The sequence below is a fragment of the Pelophylax lessonae genome (genome assembly GCF_965119305.1).
Source record: "Pelophylax lessonae genome assembly, chromosome: 4".
NCBI lineage: Eukaryota > Metazoa > Chordata > Amphibia > Anura > Ranidae > Pelophylax > Pelophylax lessonae.
Genome location: NC_138771.1, coordinates 305,198,584 through 305,218,395, shown reverse-complemented (window position 1 = coordinate 305,218,395; position 19,812 = coordinate 305,198,584). Strand labels below are relative to the sequence as shown.

At 41.0% G+C, this 19,812-nt stretch overlaps 1 protein-coding gene across 3 annotated transcripts in view; it reads left to right on the top strand.

The window, feature by feature from the left end:
* ANO4 (anoctamin 4) overlaps positions 1-12,540 on the top strand; it is a 339,157-nt gene extending 326,617 nt beyond the window's left edge. For all 3 annotated transcript variants that reach the window (XM_082254744.1, XM_082254745.1, XM_082254746.1), the window contains 3 exons: positions 2,934-3,050; positions 4,167-4,272; positions 12,338-12,540. In XM_082254744.1, coding sequence (XP_082110870.1) covers positions 2,934-3,050; positions 4,167-4,272; positions 12,338-12,529 — 415 coding nt within the window. In that variant the 3' untranslated portion in view covers positions 12,530-12,540. The remainder of the gene's footprint in view (positions 1-2,933; positions 3,051-4,166; positions 4,273-12,337) is intronic.
* The last annotated feature ends 7,272 nt before the right edge of the window (positions 12,541-19,812 follow it).

Below are 19,812 nucleotides of genomic sequence, written 5' to 3'. Positions count from 1 at the left end.
TTGTTTCATCTCTGTGTATCACTTGAGGCCAGTCACTTTACTGGATATATGTAATGGTTTACAACCACTTTAAGTAGAAAAAAAAAACTGTCTATGTAACCTCCAAAGCAAAACACATGGCAGGGGTGCTAGGGTCACACATTGAATGATGGTTTATGAGAAGATCCACAACAGGCAGCTCACTACTCATATGAACGTGTATGAGGAATCCACAAAAAAAAGTAATTTAGCAGCCCCACATGTTATCTCCAAGGTTACAGGAATGCCAGGCATAGTGATAAAAAAACAGTTTATTTATCCAAATGGTATAGTCAATATATTGCACATGAAAGGTTAAAAAGTCTTGTCAGCTTGCCAAATGGGAAGAAAGCAATCACATACCCTCATACATACAGCAGTCAGGGGTGTATCCAGACCCGATCTCATGGTATGGGGAACTAATCCTGGATGTCACCTCTGTGACTGCTGATGAGCAGAGAGAATTCCGGTGTCTGCCAGGGCTCGTACACAGATAACTGTAGACCAGAGGTGACGCGGTTGGTGACCCTGATGTGATGTCACAGGCTGGCAGAAACACTCCAAGAGAAAACCTCTGGAAGAGAAAATTGCTGGACAATCTGGCAACAATTAATCACAAGTAGATGGAACGATAAGAGAAGCCAGTTGTCTTGACTACATGTTTCGGGGCATGCCCCTCGTCACCTTTTATACGCAATATATTGACTATACCATTTGGATAAATAAACTGTGATTTTTACCGCCTGGCATCCTTGTGACCTTGGATATAACATGTGGTGCTCCTGAATGACTTTGTTCTATGTAATCTTCAACTATGGCAGGGGTCTTCAATCTTCCTAAACAAAGAGCCAGCATCCTGCCTTTCAGACATTAGGAGGGCTGGACAGTAGCAAAGGGGAGTTGAAAATGCCCAAGCATCGATTTGAGTCCACAATTTCTCAGGCTTGGTGGTCAGTGGGATTTAAAAAATGTGGTCAGTAGGAGGAATAATGCCCCAACATTAGTGCCCCACCTTTTTGGTGTCAGTAGGAGGAATAGTGCCTTAAGGGCTGGACAAAGGCAAGTAAAAGGCTACATCCAGCCCTTGCGCCGTAGTTTGAAGACCACTGTACTATGGATACCCTCATGTAAATGTATGTTTAAAAACTATTCACAGAAAGTTTTTTAATGCTCAGTGAGAAGATCATTCATATTTAGACCTTGTTCACATAGCCTAAAGGATATGTGTGCTTTAGTACTTTTAGTTATTGTTTTAAGTCTTAGAGCAGTTAAGGATTTAAAACCCCATCAGTCTTTTTGCAGTCTGCGTCCTACTGGGCAGATTTCTCTTAATTTCTTGTCCTGGAAATAAAAAGGAAATTAGAGGAAATCTCTCCAAAAGGAACATAATTCTCATCTTAAACATGAATAGGTTTTACCATTGGTGGAATCTCCCTTACTTCTTGATCTGATGACAGAGTGCTTCCTCTCTCTGTGACAATGGTCACCAGGACAAATACAGTGAATCTCCCCAGCATGGACACAGACAACAATATAAATGAACCCTTCCCCACCCTCTAACACACTGTCTAAATCTTTGAAAAAACTACCTTTACATACTTCCTATCTATTGTGCCTATTATGTTTCACATAGCCTAAAGGATGAGTGTGCATTTAGTACTTTTAGGCCAAATATGTGCGAATTGGATGCTGGTTTCCCCACATCCAATTCGCATGACATGCGAGTGTGTCCGGCTCTCAATGGAGCCGGTTAACACAGGTCCAGGGCGGCCACGGTTCGCATTCCAAAAGGGTCCTGTGCGTGTTTGGGTCAGGTTCAGGTGTGAGGTCAGGCAAAAATTTGGATCTGATTTGAACCTGAACCGGCGAACAGGAACGCCCCGGACCCCATGTTGGGAACTGAGGCCGCACATATGTGAACCTGGCCTTAGTTATTCTTTAAATCACCCCTCACAGCAACTGTTCCCCCACCCCTTCCTCCCCCCCAAATATAATGTGTACCTGTCCTCACTGCTCCAAGAACTTTGCTGTGCAGCCCACAGACTCAGGCTCTTCACTGGCACAGACACAGGCTCTTCACTGGCACAGATGTAGGCTCTTCACTGGCACAGACTCAGGCCCCTTCACTGGCACAGACGTAGGCTCTTCACTGGCACAGACTCAGGCTCTTCACTGCTACAAACACAGGCTCTTCACTGGCACAGACGTAGGCTCTTAACTGGCACAGACACAGGACCTTCAGTGCCACAGACACAGGCTCTTCACTGGCACAGACACAGGACTTTCAGTACCAAAGACACAGGCTCTTCACTGGCACAGACTCAGGCCCTTCACTGGCACAGACACAGGACCTTCAGTGCCAAAGTCACAGGCTCTTCACTGGCACAGACTCAGGTCCTTCACTGGCACAGACTCAGGCTCTTCACTGGCACAGACTCAGGCCCTTCACTGGCACAGACACAGGCTCTTCACTGGCACAGACACAGGCCCTTCACTGGCACAGACACAGGCCCTTCACTGGCACAGACTCAGGCTCTTCACTGGCACAGACACAGGCCCTTCACTGGCACAGACACAGGCCCTTCACTGGCACAGACTCAGGCTCTTCACTGGCACAGACACAGGCCCTTCACTGGCACAGACACAGGCCCTTCACTGAATACTCCCCATCTGTGCTTAGAAGAATCTCCATTCATTTTTATGAAAAGCCTGTTTTTGAAGAGCTCAGAGGCGGAGAACAAGCAATTAAAAGAATTGGGAGGGGTTGCTGGTATGGGAATATTTTAAGGTTAATTGTGCTAAAAGTGTTTTAATACTTCCCTACTCTATGAAAAGCTGCAAAACACGTTTTGGCTTTATTCACTTTAGTGTAAATTGATAACACATGCACTAACTCTTCATTTTTGTTTTCAAAGGTGCATGGTCGGGTATGTAAATGCAAGCCTTTCTGTCTTCCTAGTACATGATTTTGAGAATCGCACAGATTCTGAGTTTCATGCAAGATTTAATGGCGCACATGTGAAATATTGCCGGTAAGAGACATTTGTTCCTGATGTACAATATCCTGATATAAGAGATAATTGGAACAAAATTAAAAAAGGAGATGTTGAACATAGTAACCATTCAGATAACTGATGAGCAAATAAGGGTTATAGAAGTCTGAAGGCCAGGCAAAATCACCTAATGTGATCCTTTATGCTTAGTTATGTGAGATTCAATAAAAAATGTTTACTGGATTTAAAATAGTTCCTACGTACAACACCTTAAAGCAGAACTATAGCCAAAACTTTTTTTTCATTTTGGATAGAGTAAGTAATAACCCCTATCAGATTTTTTTTTTTTTTTTTCGCTATCTGTGTCCCATTGTGGAGATTTCCCTTCACTTCCTGTCCCATATCAAAACAGGAAATGAGAGGAATTTCCTCTTGGGGACCCCCAGGTCACCAGAACTAGTGTCATCATTGGAAGATTTCCCCTCTATTACTTTTCTGAGGGCAACCCAAAATTTGGGATTTTCTTTTACTTTCACTTTCAATGATATTGGTAAATGGGACAAATAGGGTGAATCTCCTTAATGGGGGCACAGACAGCAATAAAAACCTAATAGGTTTTCTAATCCTTCTCCTTTCTATCCAAAACTAAAGAACAAAATTGACTTTAGTTATACTTTAAAGCAGTATTAAACCAAAAATCAAACATTTATTATATTGCAGCCTACCAATTCTTAGATGTGATGGCTGCATTTGTTTTCTTTTTTTTTAGGATTTTTTTCTTCTATTTTGTTTTGTCTAAAACCTTTGTCCTAAAAAAACAAAATGTTTGCTGTGACTGATTAAAAAGTATTAACTGGAGTTCAGCTTCAATGTGTTAATGTATCTAAATCTGCTAGTGTAGCTAACACTCCCCTCCTCCCAGACTGACAATGCTGCTGTAGAAAATGTGCCCCCATTCTCCTTCAAAAAATAAAAAAAGGAAACTAATGCAGCCATCACATCTAATGATTGGTAAGCAGCAATATATACATTTTTTTGTTTTGGGTTTAATACAGCTTTAACCTTATTTCTAATGAATCAGCCACCTTTTATAGGTTTACCTTGATGTTTGATTACCTGAGATTTTATTGAAGCACTTTTCTCACCTGTTTACAGGTATCGAGACTACCGAGGTCCACCTCATGGTCCTGAGCCCTATGCTTACACTTTGCAGTTTTGGCATGTGCTTGCTGCACGCTTAGCTTTCATAATTGTATTTGAGGTAAGATAACACAAGCGTCATGTTTAAGAGGTCTTTACATTGTTGGTATATAAAGGCTGATATAGAGGAATGTGAACATACTGCGAGAAACATCAGAGATATGCTGTACCATGTACCTGTATGAAAAAGTATCAAATTCTCTTTGTATTACTTCCTTTGTGTGAAATCCCTGGTGTTCCTGCCAGCCCCTCTGCTTTCTTATTAAAAACTGACCATTCTAAACAGAAGAGCACAGCGTGGTCAGTTCTCTAGCTATGCTGGAAACTTAATGTGCTCTCCTCCAATGATTAGACTTGTCCTGACACACACACCCCCTGCACAGCATTTTATTGGAAGCTCAGTGTACTGTTGCTTCTCCTTTCCCAGCTCTTTTGCAGCTGAGAACAGAGGGAAATTTGGTCACTTATTAAAAAGTGAAAAAAGGCATTTATAGTGTATTTTTTTATGTCTATACACAAATGTTTTACCTTTCATTTCTGTGTTAAACTAAATGGGTTATTTTACAAGGTGATCATTTACAATTACTTCAGGGCTTGATTCACATTGTTGCAGTGCGTTAGCACGTACAATTTAGCACTCATTGCTTCACATGTTAACATTCATTGCATTAAAGCAGCTCATTTGTTATGAATGAGTTGTTAATGAAGGTTACAAAACACCTGCACAATATTTTCCAATGCAGCACACCATAATAGGCCAAGAGGAAAGAATTGGCTGCATACCACCATGGAGCTTAAGCAAATTAAGTCCTTTATTGTCACATGCCAGACACATAGAACAGGATAAACGTTGACACGTTCCACACAGACATAACATGCTCTCTTATGGGTTATAAGTAAGCACGTTATGTCTGTGTGAAACGCATCAGTGTTTATTCTGTTCTATGTGTCTGGCATGTGACAATAAAGGATTTCATTTGCTTCAGCTCCATTGTGATGTGTGCCCAATTTTTTCCTCTTGATCTGTGAAGTCTACGGTGGTGACCTGGGGTAGGCACCCATAGTGGATTGTTGCCTATTTCCTCACCTGAGCGGTGTACACATTACCTGTATACTTGGAGAACACCATAATACACAGAGTGAATGCATCTGTACATCCTAGTGCATTATAAGCATGTGTGTTGTGGTGCACATGTGCATTAGAATTTCATACAAAAATAACAATAAAAACAGCAGTGCAGTAAAATGCACATACAGTATATCTGTGTGTTGCCATAATTTGTAGTAGAACTCACCTATTCTTGACTGATGGGTTATAATGCCCCCTGCACCTGCAGCAGTAGGGCACTAGGTACAACAAAAAGACAGTGGCTGCCAGTAGCTCAACCCTAAATCCGCAAGAATCGGTTGTTCTTTTGTTTGGTCTTCTTCCCTTTTGGGGCATTCCATTGGTCAATATCTAATGATCCACCTAGGTCCTTCAGGAAGTGGAGGAACAACTCTTGTACTCACTGCAAAATCCTTTTCTTTGCATTCACTGAAGTACACAGCACCTGCTATATGGCTATGCACTGTTTGCTCGTTTACTGTGTACTGCTTGCTACTAACTGAAACGCTTGTTGCAGATGGGATAGGGGGTTGGGCCACCAGCAGGGGGCCAATCTCCTGAGTTGTAGTTTTTTTTCTACCTAGCATCCTACTCTTGCTGTATAATGCCACTAGTGTAACTAAAGGTGTTGTTGCCATAATGCATATACAGTGTGTGAATGTGCCTTCAGTTCAGGGTTGCCAACCTCCCACAACTTTTTTTAACTGAAAGAACATGGAAAATTTACTGACAGAGCACATTTTGTACTGACAACCTGAAAAGATGACAGAACTCCTACTAGAAACTAAAACAATCTATATTCAAACAGTATAAACACAATCTTTTAACGTTAATAATACACTAACAGTAGGAGGGTCTTAAAGGGACATTAAATACCAGGAGTGTGCATTAAGTACAGAGTGCAAGGTTCAGGAGTGCGCTGCATACAGAGTGCAGGGTTCAGGAGTGTGCTGCATACAGAGTGTAGGGTTCAGGAGTGCGCTGCATACAGAGTGCAGGGTTCAGGGGTTTGCTGCATACACAGTGCAAGGTTCTGGAGTGCGCTGTGTACAAAGTGCAGGGTTCAGATGTGCACCACGTACAGAGTGCAGGGTTCAAGTGTGCGCTGCGTACAGAGTGCAGGATTCAATGGTGCACTGCATACAAAGTGCAGAGTACAGGTGTGCCCCCTTTTCCCCCAAATCATCCCCTATAAAATTTCCTGATATAAGAGATAATTGGAACAAAATTAAAAAAGGAGATGTTGAGCATAGTAAACCACTCAGCTAACTGATGAGCAAGTAGGGGTTATAGAAGTGCACATTTTTTACTGACAACCTAAAAAAATTACAGAACTATTAGAAACTAAAACGATCTATATTAAAACAGTATAAACACAATTTTTAAACTTGATTATACACTAACAGTGGGAGTGTCTTAAAGGGATATTAAATACCCTGAGTGTGCATTAAGTACAGAATGAAGGGTTCAGGTGTGCGCTCCATACAGAGTGCAGGGTTCAGGTGTGCAATGTGTACAGAGTGAAGGGTTCAAGAGTGTGTTGTATACAGAGTGGAGAATACAGGGGTGCCCCCTTTTCCCCCAAATTGCCCCCTCCCTAAGTTCAGTGCTCTTCTCCCACCCTCAAATCCCCCTCCTTGACAGTACCTGATAGAGAACTGAAGCTGCAGAAGAGCAGGATAGGTTACTCTGGAGGAGAGCGCAGTGTAGCTGTGGGGCACATGGGGCCCTGAGTACAGGCTTCAGGAGCTGTTGCCGCTGGATTTTAACAACCTATCTAAGCAGAAAGGTGGCAGGCAGAGCACAGTTGAGATCACGTTGCAGCCTAAACTGCGAATTGGCAAATGTGGCCACCTACTCCTTCCACCACCAGCTCCAGCCTACTTCTATTTAAAAATAATCCAAACTGGCTCCAAACTCTGCCTGGATAAGTGGCTGCTGGTGCTGCATAAAGCTGTCAAGGGGTTCTTTCTTATGCTTGCCGAGCAAAAATCTCTCGAATGGACATTTACTGACAGCTGTAAAAATCACTGATTTTACAAACTGTCAGTAAATTTTCTGATGGTTGGCAACCCTGCTTCAATATCTTGGCAACCTGTCTTTGCTAAGCCCTGCTTCCCTAGTAGATTTTATATTGTAACAAACAAAAGGTCTATGACTATTCAGCCACAGACTCGAACACAGATATACACACAAGAGGGTTTGTTGTTAAATTATGCATCTCTTATAAGCAAGATTTAAAATCTAGATTTAGTTCAGGACCAATTTTACTTTTTGAGCACATCATTTCTATCCTTCATTGTCATATTTTATACTCTTTTGTATGACTACTACTATTTTTGTACATTCTGAAAATTGTTACCCATTATAATAATTGTATAAATATTCATGAAATGCTTAAATTTCCATCCAACTTGGTTTTCTGATTATTATTTCTGCCATATACAGCTGGGTACCTGTAACAATGTCTTTCAATATACTTAGCCATTCTTACATTCTTGATTCCCTTAAGCTTGTTCTAACAATACTTGTATATTTACTGACTTCTCCCACTTACTGTGCTTAAATTGCCATTAGCTGCGACATTCTTAGAGGGTTATATTTGAAACGCTTTTGAAAGTACCTTGAATCCCTCTGTAAGCCAGTCTAATAAAAAGGTGGTACATATTGGTATTGAATGTGAATTTTGGTCAACAAAGTAAATATACAGTTGAAATACTTAAAAGTGTAACATAATTATAATATACGTTAAAAGTCATAGAATATGTGTGATTCTGGTCAGCAATTTTTTTGCACGTCTGCTCCACTGTGGTGTAGCCAGGAGGGTAAAACCACTTTCTTTGTTGCAGTTAAGGAAAATGGTTTTGTCACTTCTAATAAATGACATTGCAATATTTTCAGTAAATAACATGTTTAACTTCACTGCCTCATCCTGCTTATTGGACAGTGAAGCAGGGCAGGTCTGTGCTTTTCCCTCCTATAAGCAGGTTTCCTATATTAGATTGATAGCACTGTGCAGTGCAATAGAACCTGATTGGATTAGAGCCTGTTGTCGTCTGAAGTCATTCAGCTAGTCCAGACTCTGAGATTGTTGGGATCCACTCAGATGCCTGGACCCGCAGCTGGCTCAGCCTCACAGCGAGCCACTGAGAATGTGAGCAAGCCACTCTCACTGCCTCCAAAGCCGATAGCTGGTAACTGACAGTCACTGGCTCTCTGCTCAGTAAAGACTGAGAACAGCAGTCATTTCCTAGTATAGGGGCGACAGGGGATAGATGCACCATTGATGCTGCATCCACCTAGGTAAGTATAAATGTTTGTTTTTTTTTTTAAACCCAAACTTCTCTTTTAAGCTAGCCAAAGATGGCTTGAATGGTCTGAAATTCAAGCCGTAAGTGGTCCTGCAAGCACTATTACCAAGGCTTAAAAAAAAATGATTTAGAATAGACTGTATTCGGTGAAAAAGTATTGGCTGAACAATGACTTTGAATTTTTTTCCTTTAGCCCTCCAGCTAGAAAATGAGAAAATGAGCCATGTATGGCTAGCTTTAGAAACCAGCCAAAGCACTGCTGTTTTTGCTCTTCTGTAAGATAGAAAACCATACAAAATACCCTGTAAATTCCTATGAAAGCGTATTTATCCAAAATCAAAAAATTTGAGATGTCAGTTGAACAAAATTAGAGGGGAAAGCTTCTAATTAGGGATGGTCGAACGGTTCGGGTCGACCATCGGTTCGGCCCGAACATTGGGTGTTCGAGGTTCGGCCGAATTTAGAACTTTTTGCCCAAAAAGTTCGGAATTCGGCAACCAGAACCGCCCAAAATGCAATGCTTCAGGAAATGGGCTTTAAAAGCCCGTGATTGGACCAGAACCATTAGCAAAAGCCAATTGAGGGGGCAGGAGAATGCTAGGAATGTGATTGGAGTGACTAGGGGATCCCTAGACCAATCATTAGTGAATATGCCCCCCAGTATATAAGATCGCCCCCGCCATATTCCTAGCATTGTTATACTGGACATGGAAGAGAGCGGAAGCAGTTCTGTTAATTTTACTTTAAAAGTGTCATTTAGCTATTTATTAGTGTGAGGAAAGGGATATCTAGTGTAGTTAGAGTGCTCCTTTACACTTAAGTTAGCTTCAAAAATTTAGTTTCTGTAGGGAAAGTGTTAAGTGTAAGGGGACCGTAGTGTAGTGTAGGGTTAACTGGCAGTGACTGCTATGGCAGGGTGACAAAACCCTTCCATTGCAGGGTGACCGCTATAGAGAAATGATCATTTCTCTGAATTGCTTCGGCACAGGAATATGGCTTCTCACCAGCCAAGCATTTTTTATGCTGCAGGGGCTGCCACTGCCACTGCTTTTTTGAGGACATGTTTGATGTCAGACATGACATCTGAACATGTGTATAGGGGGTATATATACACATATATGTCTGTATATATACCCCTAGACATATATAGGTGTGATAGTAGCAGAAATAAATGCTTACGCTAATGAAATCATTTACAGTAATATATTTCTGCTACTATCACACCTATATATGGCTAGGTGTCTATATACATATAATTATGTGTGTATATATACCACTATACACAAGTTCAGATGTTTTGCCTGCCTCAAAAGAACCCAAAAAAATGCCAAAAAAACGCTAGCGTCAAAAAAAAAATGCCCAGGTGTGTTTTTGCTGGCATTTTTTGGGGGGTTTTGGAGGCAGGCAAAACATCTGAACTTGTGCACAGTACCACTATACACAAGTTCAGATGAGAGAGATTTTTTGATTTTTACTTTGGATTTCAGATCTGGGGGGTCTAAAAGGTGTACATGTGAAGTTTCAGCTCTGTAGCATGTCCAGAACCATAAAAAAAAAGATTGCTTGTATTAGAAAACTTTCAGCACAGGAGGTTGGCTTTGCTGCTGTAACACCTTGCCGGTTTAATAGAAGGCATTTTTTTGGGTTCTTTGCAGTCAGGAAGAACATCTGAACTTGTGTATAGTGGTACTGTGCACAAGTTCTGATGTTCTGCCTGCCTCCAAAAACCCCCAAAAAATGCCAGCAAAAACACACCTGGGCATTTTTTTTTTTTACGCTAGCGTTTTTTTTGGCATTTTTTGAGGTTCTTTTGAGGCAGGCAAAACATCTGAACTTGTGTATAGTGGTATATATACACACATAATTATATGTATATAGACACCTAGCCATATATAGGTGTGATAGTAGCAGAAATATATTGCTGTAAATGATTTCATTAGCGCAAGCATATATTTCTGCTACTATCACACCTATATATGTCTAGGTGTGTATATAAATATATGTATGTGTGTATATACACCACTATACACAAGTTCAGATGTTTTGCCTGCCTCAAAAGAACCCCAAAAAATGCCAAAAAAACGCTAGCGTCAAAAAAAAAAAAAAATGCCCAGGTGTGTTTTTGCTTGCATTTTTTGGGGGTTTTTGGAGGCAGGCAAAACATCAGAACTTGTGCACAGTACCACTATACACAAGTTCAGATGTTTTTCCTGACTGCAAAGAACCCAAAAAAATGCCTGCTATTAAACCGGCAAGGCAAAAAACGAAGCCAACCTCCTGAGCTGAAAGTTTTCTAATACAAACAATCTTGTTTTTATGGTTCTGGACATGCTACAGAGCTGAAACTTCACATGTACACTTTTTAGACCCCCCAGATACTAAATCCAAAGTAAAAATCAAAAAATCTCTCTCTTTTTTTTTTTTTTCAATAATTGAGTAATAATTTGAGGAAGAAAAGGCAAAATCTTTATTTGTGACAGGGAGTTTAATCATTCCCAATGCCATCCAAAATGCAAGTGTATGTATAGCCAATATTTTTTTTATGTTTTTGAGTGTGGGGGGATTAGAACCCCTGTCAAGTTTTTATTACTGTCTGTGTCTCACTAGGGAAAAGGTATCCTCTCTCCTGTGGGCTGTTTCCATTGAAACAAAACATTTTGGGAAATCGAAAATGTTGTTCCCAAGAACAGAGGAGAATGCTTCCAATGGGGACACTTCTTTTGAGTACAACCATTTAACTCACTGTAGACCTTTACTTTCACTTCCTGTCCTGTCTCCAAAACCCTTCCTACTCTATCCAAAACTGAAAAACGAAATTTTAGGTATACATACACTTTAAATCTGCCTGGGTTTGGTTTTTGTCAAGTTTCACAAACTACGAACCCTATTGTAGTCGATGGGGTCAATCTTGCTGTTTGGTCATTTGTAGGTTTAATAAGCAATCTAATGTCCATCAAAAGGCACGGGAAGCCAGAAATTGGCATGATAACTGTGCAATAGATGTATCTACTACTTACAGTTAGTAAGTATCTGCTAACTAAGTATCTACTACCACAGTTTTACAGACCTTCCTCCTTCCCTGACCCACCTAGAGTCTAATGCCTAGCACACACGGGCCAAATGTCGGGAGACATCAGCCGGTTCAATAAAAACTGTATGTCAGCCGGTCTGACAGAAGCCATGCTGTTGGACAAGCATGCTGGAAAACCAGCAGCCAACCGACTCTCGATTAACTGAGAGCACTGATCGAAGTGTTCTGGCGGGGGTGTCATCCCCCTGTCAGAACACAACAGCTCAGTTGGGGAGATCACTGAACTAACGTTGGATTGTTAGTACAGCAGCTCCAACCAGAGCTGTTTTTTTTTTTTTTTTATTCAAGCAGAAAAAAAACATTAGTGTGTACTAGGCTTTAAATACAGTCAAGAGGGGGCTGATTTCATGCAATGCTTTATGTGGCTCTAATGAAAATTTAACTCAGCATGATAAGTTGACAGGAAGCACTGCAACTGCCTGTCAAACTTTGCCATTCAAGTCAATGGGACAACGCTGCAACCCCAAGCCAACCTTTTTCCCATTTAACAGTACCAATCAGAATATATGATATATTTCAGTATTTCACTGCTTGTAGATTTCCATTATTTTTTGAGTTTATTTAAATATGTTTTACTTTTTTCTAAATGACCTTCACCTCAAATTTTGTGTTTCAGCATCTTGTTTTTTGCATAAAGAATTTGATCTCCTACCTGATACCTGACCTTCCCAAAGACCTGAGAGATCGAATGCGGAGAGAAAAATACCTCATCCAAGAAATGATGTATGAAGCCGAATTGGAGAGAGTGCAGAAAGAGAAGAAAGAGAGGAAGAGAAATGGGAAGTACCAGAATAACGAGTGGCCCTAACTGTGAATGAAGTGAGATATGATTTTACATTTGTTTGTTGCTTATACAACCAGAAGATGTTCAAGTATTTAGTGTGTAATATTATTTATGCCTCATTTCTGTAGCTTTTGCTCTTATTTTTGGTGGACTCCTCTGTGTAGCAAAATGTAGATCCCACTGCCGTACTAAAGACACACAAAAATGTAATCAGCTCATAGTTACCTTTAGGGATGGGCTCTGTGCGAACATACGAACATCAGCTGTTCGTATGTTCACAGAACGCTGTTGCAGCGCATTTTTTGCTGATGTTCACAGAATGCTGTTGCAGCGCTTTAACTGGTGATTTTCGCAGAACGCTGTGGCAGGGCATTGATTGCTGATGATTGGCCAAAGCATGCACCTGACCTGTATGCTTTAGCCAATCACAGCACAATGTCCTGTCAGAGCCATGATTGGCCAAAGGCAAGGTGCCTTCAGCCAATCATGGCTCAGGGGCTAAGTCCACGCCCCACACTATATAAGGCTGCCACTTATGCGGCAACTGTGTATAGTGTGTTACAATAAAAATTAGGCAGGTAGTTAGTGGAGAGTGTGTTGAGTCAGTTTAGTGCAGTCAGTTTAGTGTACAGGCATACTCCACTATTAAAATGTATGGATATGTTGTAGTCCTGGGTCCCCTCTTGGTGCTCCCCAAGCTGACCAATATTTCCCATTGACGCCAATATTAAAGACAGAGAGCAGTGCCATACTAAGTTGACCAATATTTCCCATAGACGCTAATGTTAAAGGGAGCTGTCCAATAAGCACTGAAAGCGGAAAATTGGTCCAGGCAGGAAGGGGGTGAAAGTGCCCTGTATTTAAGTGGTTAAGGGAAACCCTATGACAGAATTGAAAAAAAAAAAATGGCATTGGGTCCCCCCGAAAAAAAAATCTATACCAGGCCCTTCGGGTCTGGTATAGATTTTTAGGGAAACTCCACGCCAAAATGGAGTGCCCCCCAAAGCACCTTGTCCCAATGTTGATGGGGACAAGGGCCTCTTCCTGACAACCCTGGGCTGTGGCTGTGGCGGTCTGTGGGTGGGCTTATCGGAATCTGGAAGCCCCCTTTAACAAGGGGGCCCCCAGATCCCGCCTCCCCATGGGAATGGGTATCCGGTACATAGTACCCCTACCCATTCACCAAAAAAGTGTAAAAAAGTAAAAACCACAGTAAAAAGAAAAATCCATAGTCAATCACAACGCCCACCGGACCTGAAAAATAGAAAGAAAATCAAAACCGCTTTGCATTCAGAGGCTACTCGCCATATGCCTGCTCTTCAGCTTTGACAGCTCTTTTATAGGCAAGGGACGGGCCCACCTGAATACATCACCTGGTGGCACCGCCCCTTCGGACGTCATGTGCCCCAAAGCACCCATGTTGAGGGCATTATGGCCTGGTATGGTTCAGGAGGGGGGGCACCCGCTCGCCCCTTTCCCTTTCCTGACCTGTCAGGCTGCATGCTCGAATAAGGGTCTGGTATTGATTTTGGGGAGGGCCCCAAGCTGTTTTTTTTTTTTTTTTTACATTTTGGTAGTTTTTTAAATTTTTTTTATCTATATTGCCGGGGGCCGACAATACATTACAGCCGCGAGCAAGTTTATATTATATTTTTTTCTTTAGAAATGACAGTATTGCTGCAGAAGGCTCCATACCTCGTACAGATGTGCTACTTTACATGCACATTTAGGGGACCTCCCAGGCACGATATTTAAAGGAATTTTTCATTTTTATTGTTTCAATTTAAGCATAATTAAAATCACTGATTCTGTAAAAACGATAGTTTTAAAAAATTTTTTTGCATTGATACATGTCCCCCATGGCAATACCCGGGTCTCTATACACTTTTTTTGCAATAACTTGCATATACTGTAAGCCTTTAAAATGAAGACTTTTGATTTTTCATGTTCTTATCCCATAGACTTTAATAGTTTGCATGTTCACTAGAACTTTTTCCCTGTTCGAGATGTTCTGGTGTGAGCCGAACAGGGGGGTGTTCGGCCGTCACTAGTTACCCTTTGCCAGTGGACTTGAGATGGCCATGCATGGTTAGAGTTTATGGGTCAATTTGATCATTTTTAGCATAATAATACAATAATCTCTTCTTGTATAGATTTTGAACAATAGTGGAAATCTAAGCTTGGCGGCATGTTGCTAGGGAACAAGAAGGCAGTTTTCTGGTCTGATTTTCTTCTTAACTCTGCTGTTAAAAAGAAAATTATATTCCCCTAAATTTCTAGGTCTACATGCACTGAAACCTGGATGTGCATATTTCGTTGGGAGGTTATCTGAGGATCTAATTGTTTTGGCTGACCCTTTGTGTTGGGCTAGCATAAAGGGAACTTGCAAATTGCTAAGTTATTTAGAATCAGAAGCACCCTTACCTTGCTTTAGTAGTGAATCAATAAACCAGAACATGTCAGGTATTCATACACTTGACTAGCTGTATTTTTGCTCCAGATCAGCACCTGGATGCAAAGATAGGAATGACAGCTTTGGAATTTGCACATTCAAAATCAAGTAAAAAAAATGGGGATTGTCTTTGAGATTTTTAGCACAATGTCTCAAGAGTTTGCATTGCTGACAGATATTTGGCTAGAGTGTGATGGCAAGCGAGATGCCAGGACACATTCTGTGTATAAAAAAAGCTTGGTTACCCAAGGAGATATCCAACCACAGAGCAAATGTGTTACGTGCTGTGATGGAAAAATAAAGATATTGTTCTGGGATATACCATAGACAGGAATGACAGTGGTAGTCAATCTTGAAGAAATTGGGGAAATAATGTATCAGTAAATTTACTGATTGAAGATTTAAAAAGAAATATGGGCTTGTAAAAAAAAAAAACATTTACACTCACCTAGATGGATGCTGCATCTGCCCCCTACTGTCTCTAGGCTGATAAACACCGCTGATCACTTGGTCTTAGTCTTCAGTGAGCAAAAAGCCTGTGACTGTCAGTCACCTGGCTCTCAGAAGCTTGCTTAGAGGCTAAGCCAGCTGACGGTCCAGGCATCTGGGTGGATCCCAACTATAAAGTGAGCTCTATAAAGTGAACTATAAAAAACGCAAGCCTGGCTTGGCTGAGTGACGCCAGCCGGCAGCGGATTTTAGCCTACTGTCGACTGAAAATGGGTCATAAGAGTGAAGGAGAAGTATAGGTAAAATAGCTTTGGCTATTCTTCTGTTTTATTACTGATGGGAAAAGGGTAAGCAAAACTAAAAGAAGATTGCCAAGACCCTGAAACTGAGCTGCAGCAGGGTGGCCAAGACCATACAGTGGTTTAACAGGACAGGTTCCACTAAGAACAGGCCTCGCCATGGTCGACCAAAGGAGTTGAGTGCATGTGCTCAGCGTCATATCCAGTGGTTGTCTTTGGGAAATAGATATATGAGTGCTGCTAGCATTGCTGCAGAGGTTGAAGGGGTGGGGGGTCAGCCTGTCAGTGCTTAGACCATACACCATACACTGCATCAAATTGGTCTGCATGGCTAATGTTCCAGAAGGAAGCCTCTTCTAAAGATGATGCACAAGAAAGCCTGCAAACAGTTTTCTGAAGACAAGCAGACTAAGGACATGGATTACTGAAACCATGTCCTGTGGTCTGATAAGACCAAGATAAACTGGTTTGGTTCAGATGGTGTCAAGCGTGTGTGGCGAGGAGTACAAAGACAAATGTGTCTTGCCTACAGTCAAGTATGGTGGTGGGAGTGTCATGGTCTGGGTCTGCATGAGTGCTCCTGGCACTGGGGAGCTACAGTTCATTGAGGGAACCATGAATGCCAACATGTACTGTGACATACTGAAGCAGAGTATGATTCCCTCCCTTTGGAGACTGGGCCTCGGGGCAGTATTCCAACATAACGACGGCAAACACACTTCCAAGACGACCATGCCTTGCTAAAGAAGCTGAGGGTAAAGGTGATGGACTGGCCAAGCATGTCTCCAGACCTAAACCCTATTGAGCTTCTGTGGAACACCCTCAAACAGAAGGTGGAGGAGCGCAAGGTCTCTAACATCCACCAGTTCCGAGATGTCGTCATGGAGGAGTGGAAGAGGACTCCAGTGACAACCTGTGAAGCTCTGGTAAACTCTATGCCCAAAAGGGTTAAGGCAATGCTGGAAAATAATGGTGGTTACACAAAATATTGACACTTTGGACCCAATTTGGACATTTTCACTTAGGGGTGTACTCACTTTTGTTGCCAGCGGTTTAGACATTAAAGGCTGTGTGTTGAATTATTTTGAGGGGACAGAAAATTTACACTGTTATACAAGCTGTACACTCACTACTTTACATTGTAGCAAAATGTAATTTCTTCAGTTTTGTCACATGAAAATATATAATAAAATATTTACAATAATGTGAAGGGTGTACTCACTTTTGTGAGATAGTGTAGCTTAGTTTCTGTGCATATATAATTAAAGCTTTATATACCACATTTATGTCATTTTTAAGCAGTCAGAATAAAATACAGTTGTCAGCTAACCACTTTCTTTCTTATTTTCAGAGAAGAATTATCATTACCGCTGCACTACTTCACATCCTATTGCATGGAACCCAAATACAAGCTGCAGTACAGCATTATTACCCAGCAAGAACTGATCTACTGTGAATACATCTTGCAATGTGATATTGCAGTATTTATAGCTAAACAGAAGGCATTTGATCATTGGAAGACATCCTCAACAGTTTAAACCCCTATGTAGAAAAGGGATACAGTCGGACATTTTTCCACCTTTTTTGTACCTTTTTCTGCATTTTGCTTATTGTCTGTTTTACAGATCTATGAATATCCCTGCCACTATTCTTGGCTTGTAGGATATCTTCCATTTGGTCACCAGACTTGGAACTGCAACCCTGTTTACAGCGCAACAAGTTTTTTGTACTTCAGACATTTCTGAGGAAATTTCTATATTATTGTACATCCTATATAAATGTATATACGTGTACATATTTCCAAGAGCTACATCATTTGTACATAGCCAAAACTAAAGAGAATGTTCAGTTTTCAAAATTTAAATAAGGGTTCTTGAGTATAAAGATACATTTTATGCTTGTATAATGTGATGCAATAAATTGAATTATGCACAGGAAATGTTCCTATTTAGTTTTATTCTCCATTCATTGTTTCTGTCACAGAAAGGTGTTTTATTCCATTCCATTACTGTTTGGACAAAAAAGAGCAAAACAATTTTCATACATATACAGTACTACCACTTTGTCAATGTGTACCCATTATGGTACCTCAGAAAAAATTATATAATTAAAGATATCATAAATGAGGCATACACATGAATAGATAGCTTTAGGCCTGGTTTAAACTGATGGATTGCATTTTGACTGGTGTAAGTGCGTTTTTAGCCACATTCCTCATGACTTCTATTAGGTTGTGCATTTTTACAGTGTTTTTTGAAAGGGCACCAAAGAAGCAGCATGCAGGACTTTTGGTGCGCTTTCAGAAAACTCGCCAAAAACTTGTGACCTAATAGGAATTATTGGTACTGCGGCTAAAAAAACATGTAAAACAGACATGAACCACACATATACCCACACTGCAGCCAAGAGTGAACCCAGTCTTATACAGCCACTTTAATGAAGAAAAGCAAGATTAAAAATAGTTTTGAATTGTACATAAGGGCCCTATTTTATGCATCTTTTTCTGATTCCGAGTTATATAGTGACTAGCAAAATAATGGTGTAAACATGCTGGAACTCCAAAGTTAAAAATATTTGATTATGTTATTTATGTGGAAATCGTATTACGATTGATTGTACACAGTGTATTACGTAAAGCACAGTCTATAAAGTGGAGTGGCATTGTATATAATGTAGAAAGTGGAGAGGAGAATTCCGTATACAGTGTATCCGGAAAGTATTCACAGCACTTCACTTTTTCCACATTTTGATATGTTACAGCCTTATTCCCAAATGGATTAAATTCATTATTTTCCTCAAAATTCTACAAACAATACACCATAATGACAGTGTGAAAGAAGTTTATTTGAAATCTTTGCAAATTTATTAAAAATAAAAAACAAAAAATCACATGTACGTAAGTTTTCACAGCCTTTGCCATGACTCTCAAAATTGAGCTCAGATGCATCCTGTTTCCACTGATTATCCTTGAGATGTTTCTACAACTTGATTGGAGTCCAACTGTGGTAAATTCAGTTGATTGGACATGATTTGGAAAGACACACACCTGTCTATTAGGGATGATTGAACGGTTCGGGTCCACCATCGGTTCGGCCCGAACATTCGGTGTTCGAGGTTCGGCCGAATTTAGAACTTTTTGCCCAAAAAGTTTAGAAATTCGGCAACCAGAACCGACCAAAATGCAATGCTTCAGGAAATGGGCTTTAACCACTTAAGCCCCGGAGGATTTTCCTGCTAAACGACCAGGGGGTATTTTGCGATTCGGCACTGCGTGACTTTAACAGACAATTGCGCGGTCGTGCGACGCTGTATCTAAACGAATTTGGCGTCCTTTTTTTCCCACAAACAGAGCTTTCTTTTGGTGGTATTTGATCACCAGTGCGATTTTTACTTTTTGCGCTATAAACAAAAAAAGAGCGTACATTTTGCAAAAATAACAATATTTTTCACATTTTTTTATATGAAATTCCCCAAAAAAAAAATGTAAAAATCAAAATTTTTTAAAATTTTCGGCCAATTTGTTTTATGCTACCTATGTTTGGTAAAAAAAATCACAAAAAGCATATTTTGATTGGTTTGCGCAAAAGTTATCGCGTTTACTAACAAAGGGAAAGATTTCTGTCATTTTTGGTGTTTTTTTTTTAACGTGTAATGGCGGTGATCTGCGATTTTTTTTGCGGTACTGCGACATTGGGGCGGACAGATCGGACCCTTGACTGACATTTCTGACATATATATGCACTGTTACTGTAAAAATACACTGGTAGTGAAGGGGTTAACTTTATTTGGGAGGGAGGGGCTGTGTGTGTCCCTAGGGGCGTGCTTTCTACTGTGATTGGCTGTGGCTTGAGCTGTAAGGACACTGATCAACGGATCTACATAGTAGATCCATGTGATCAGTGTTTTTACAGCGAGGAGAATGACAGGTGGCTTGTTTACACAAGCTGCCTGACATTCTCCCTCTCCCCTGCCGATCGCCGAGTGACCGGCGGACATCGGGTCCGCTGGTCACACGCGCGGGGGGGGGTCCATGACCACGCGGGAGCGGGAGCGCGCCTCCGCGGGCGCGCGCTCGCTCCCCAGAGCCTCACAGGCGAGCGACGTAG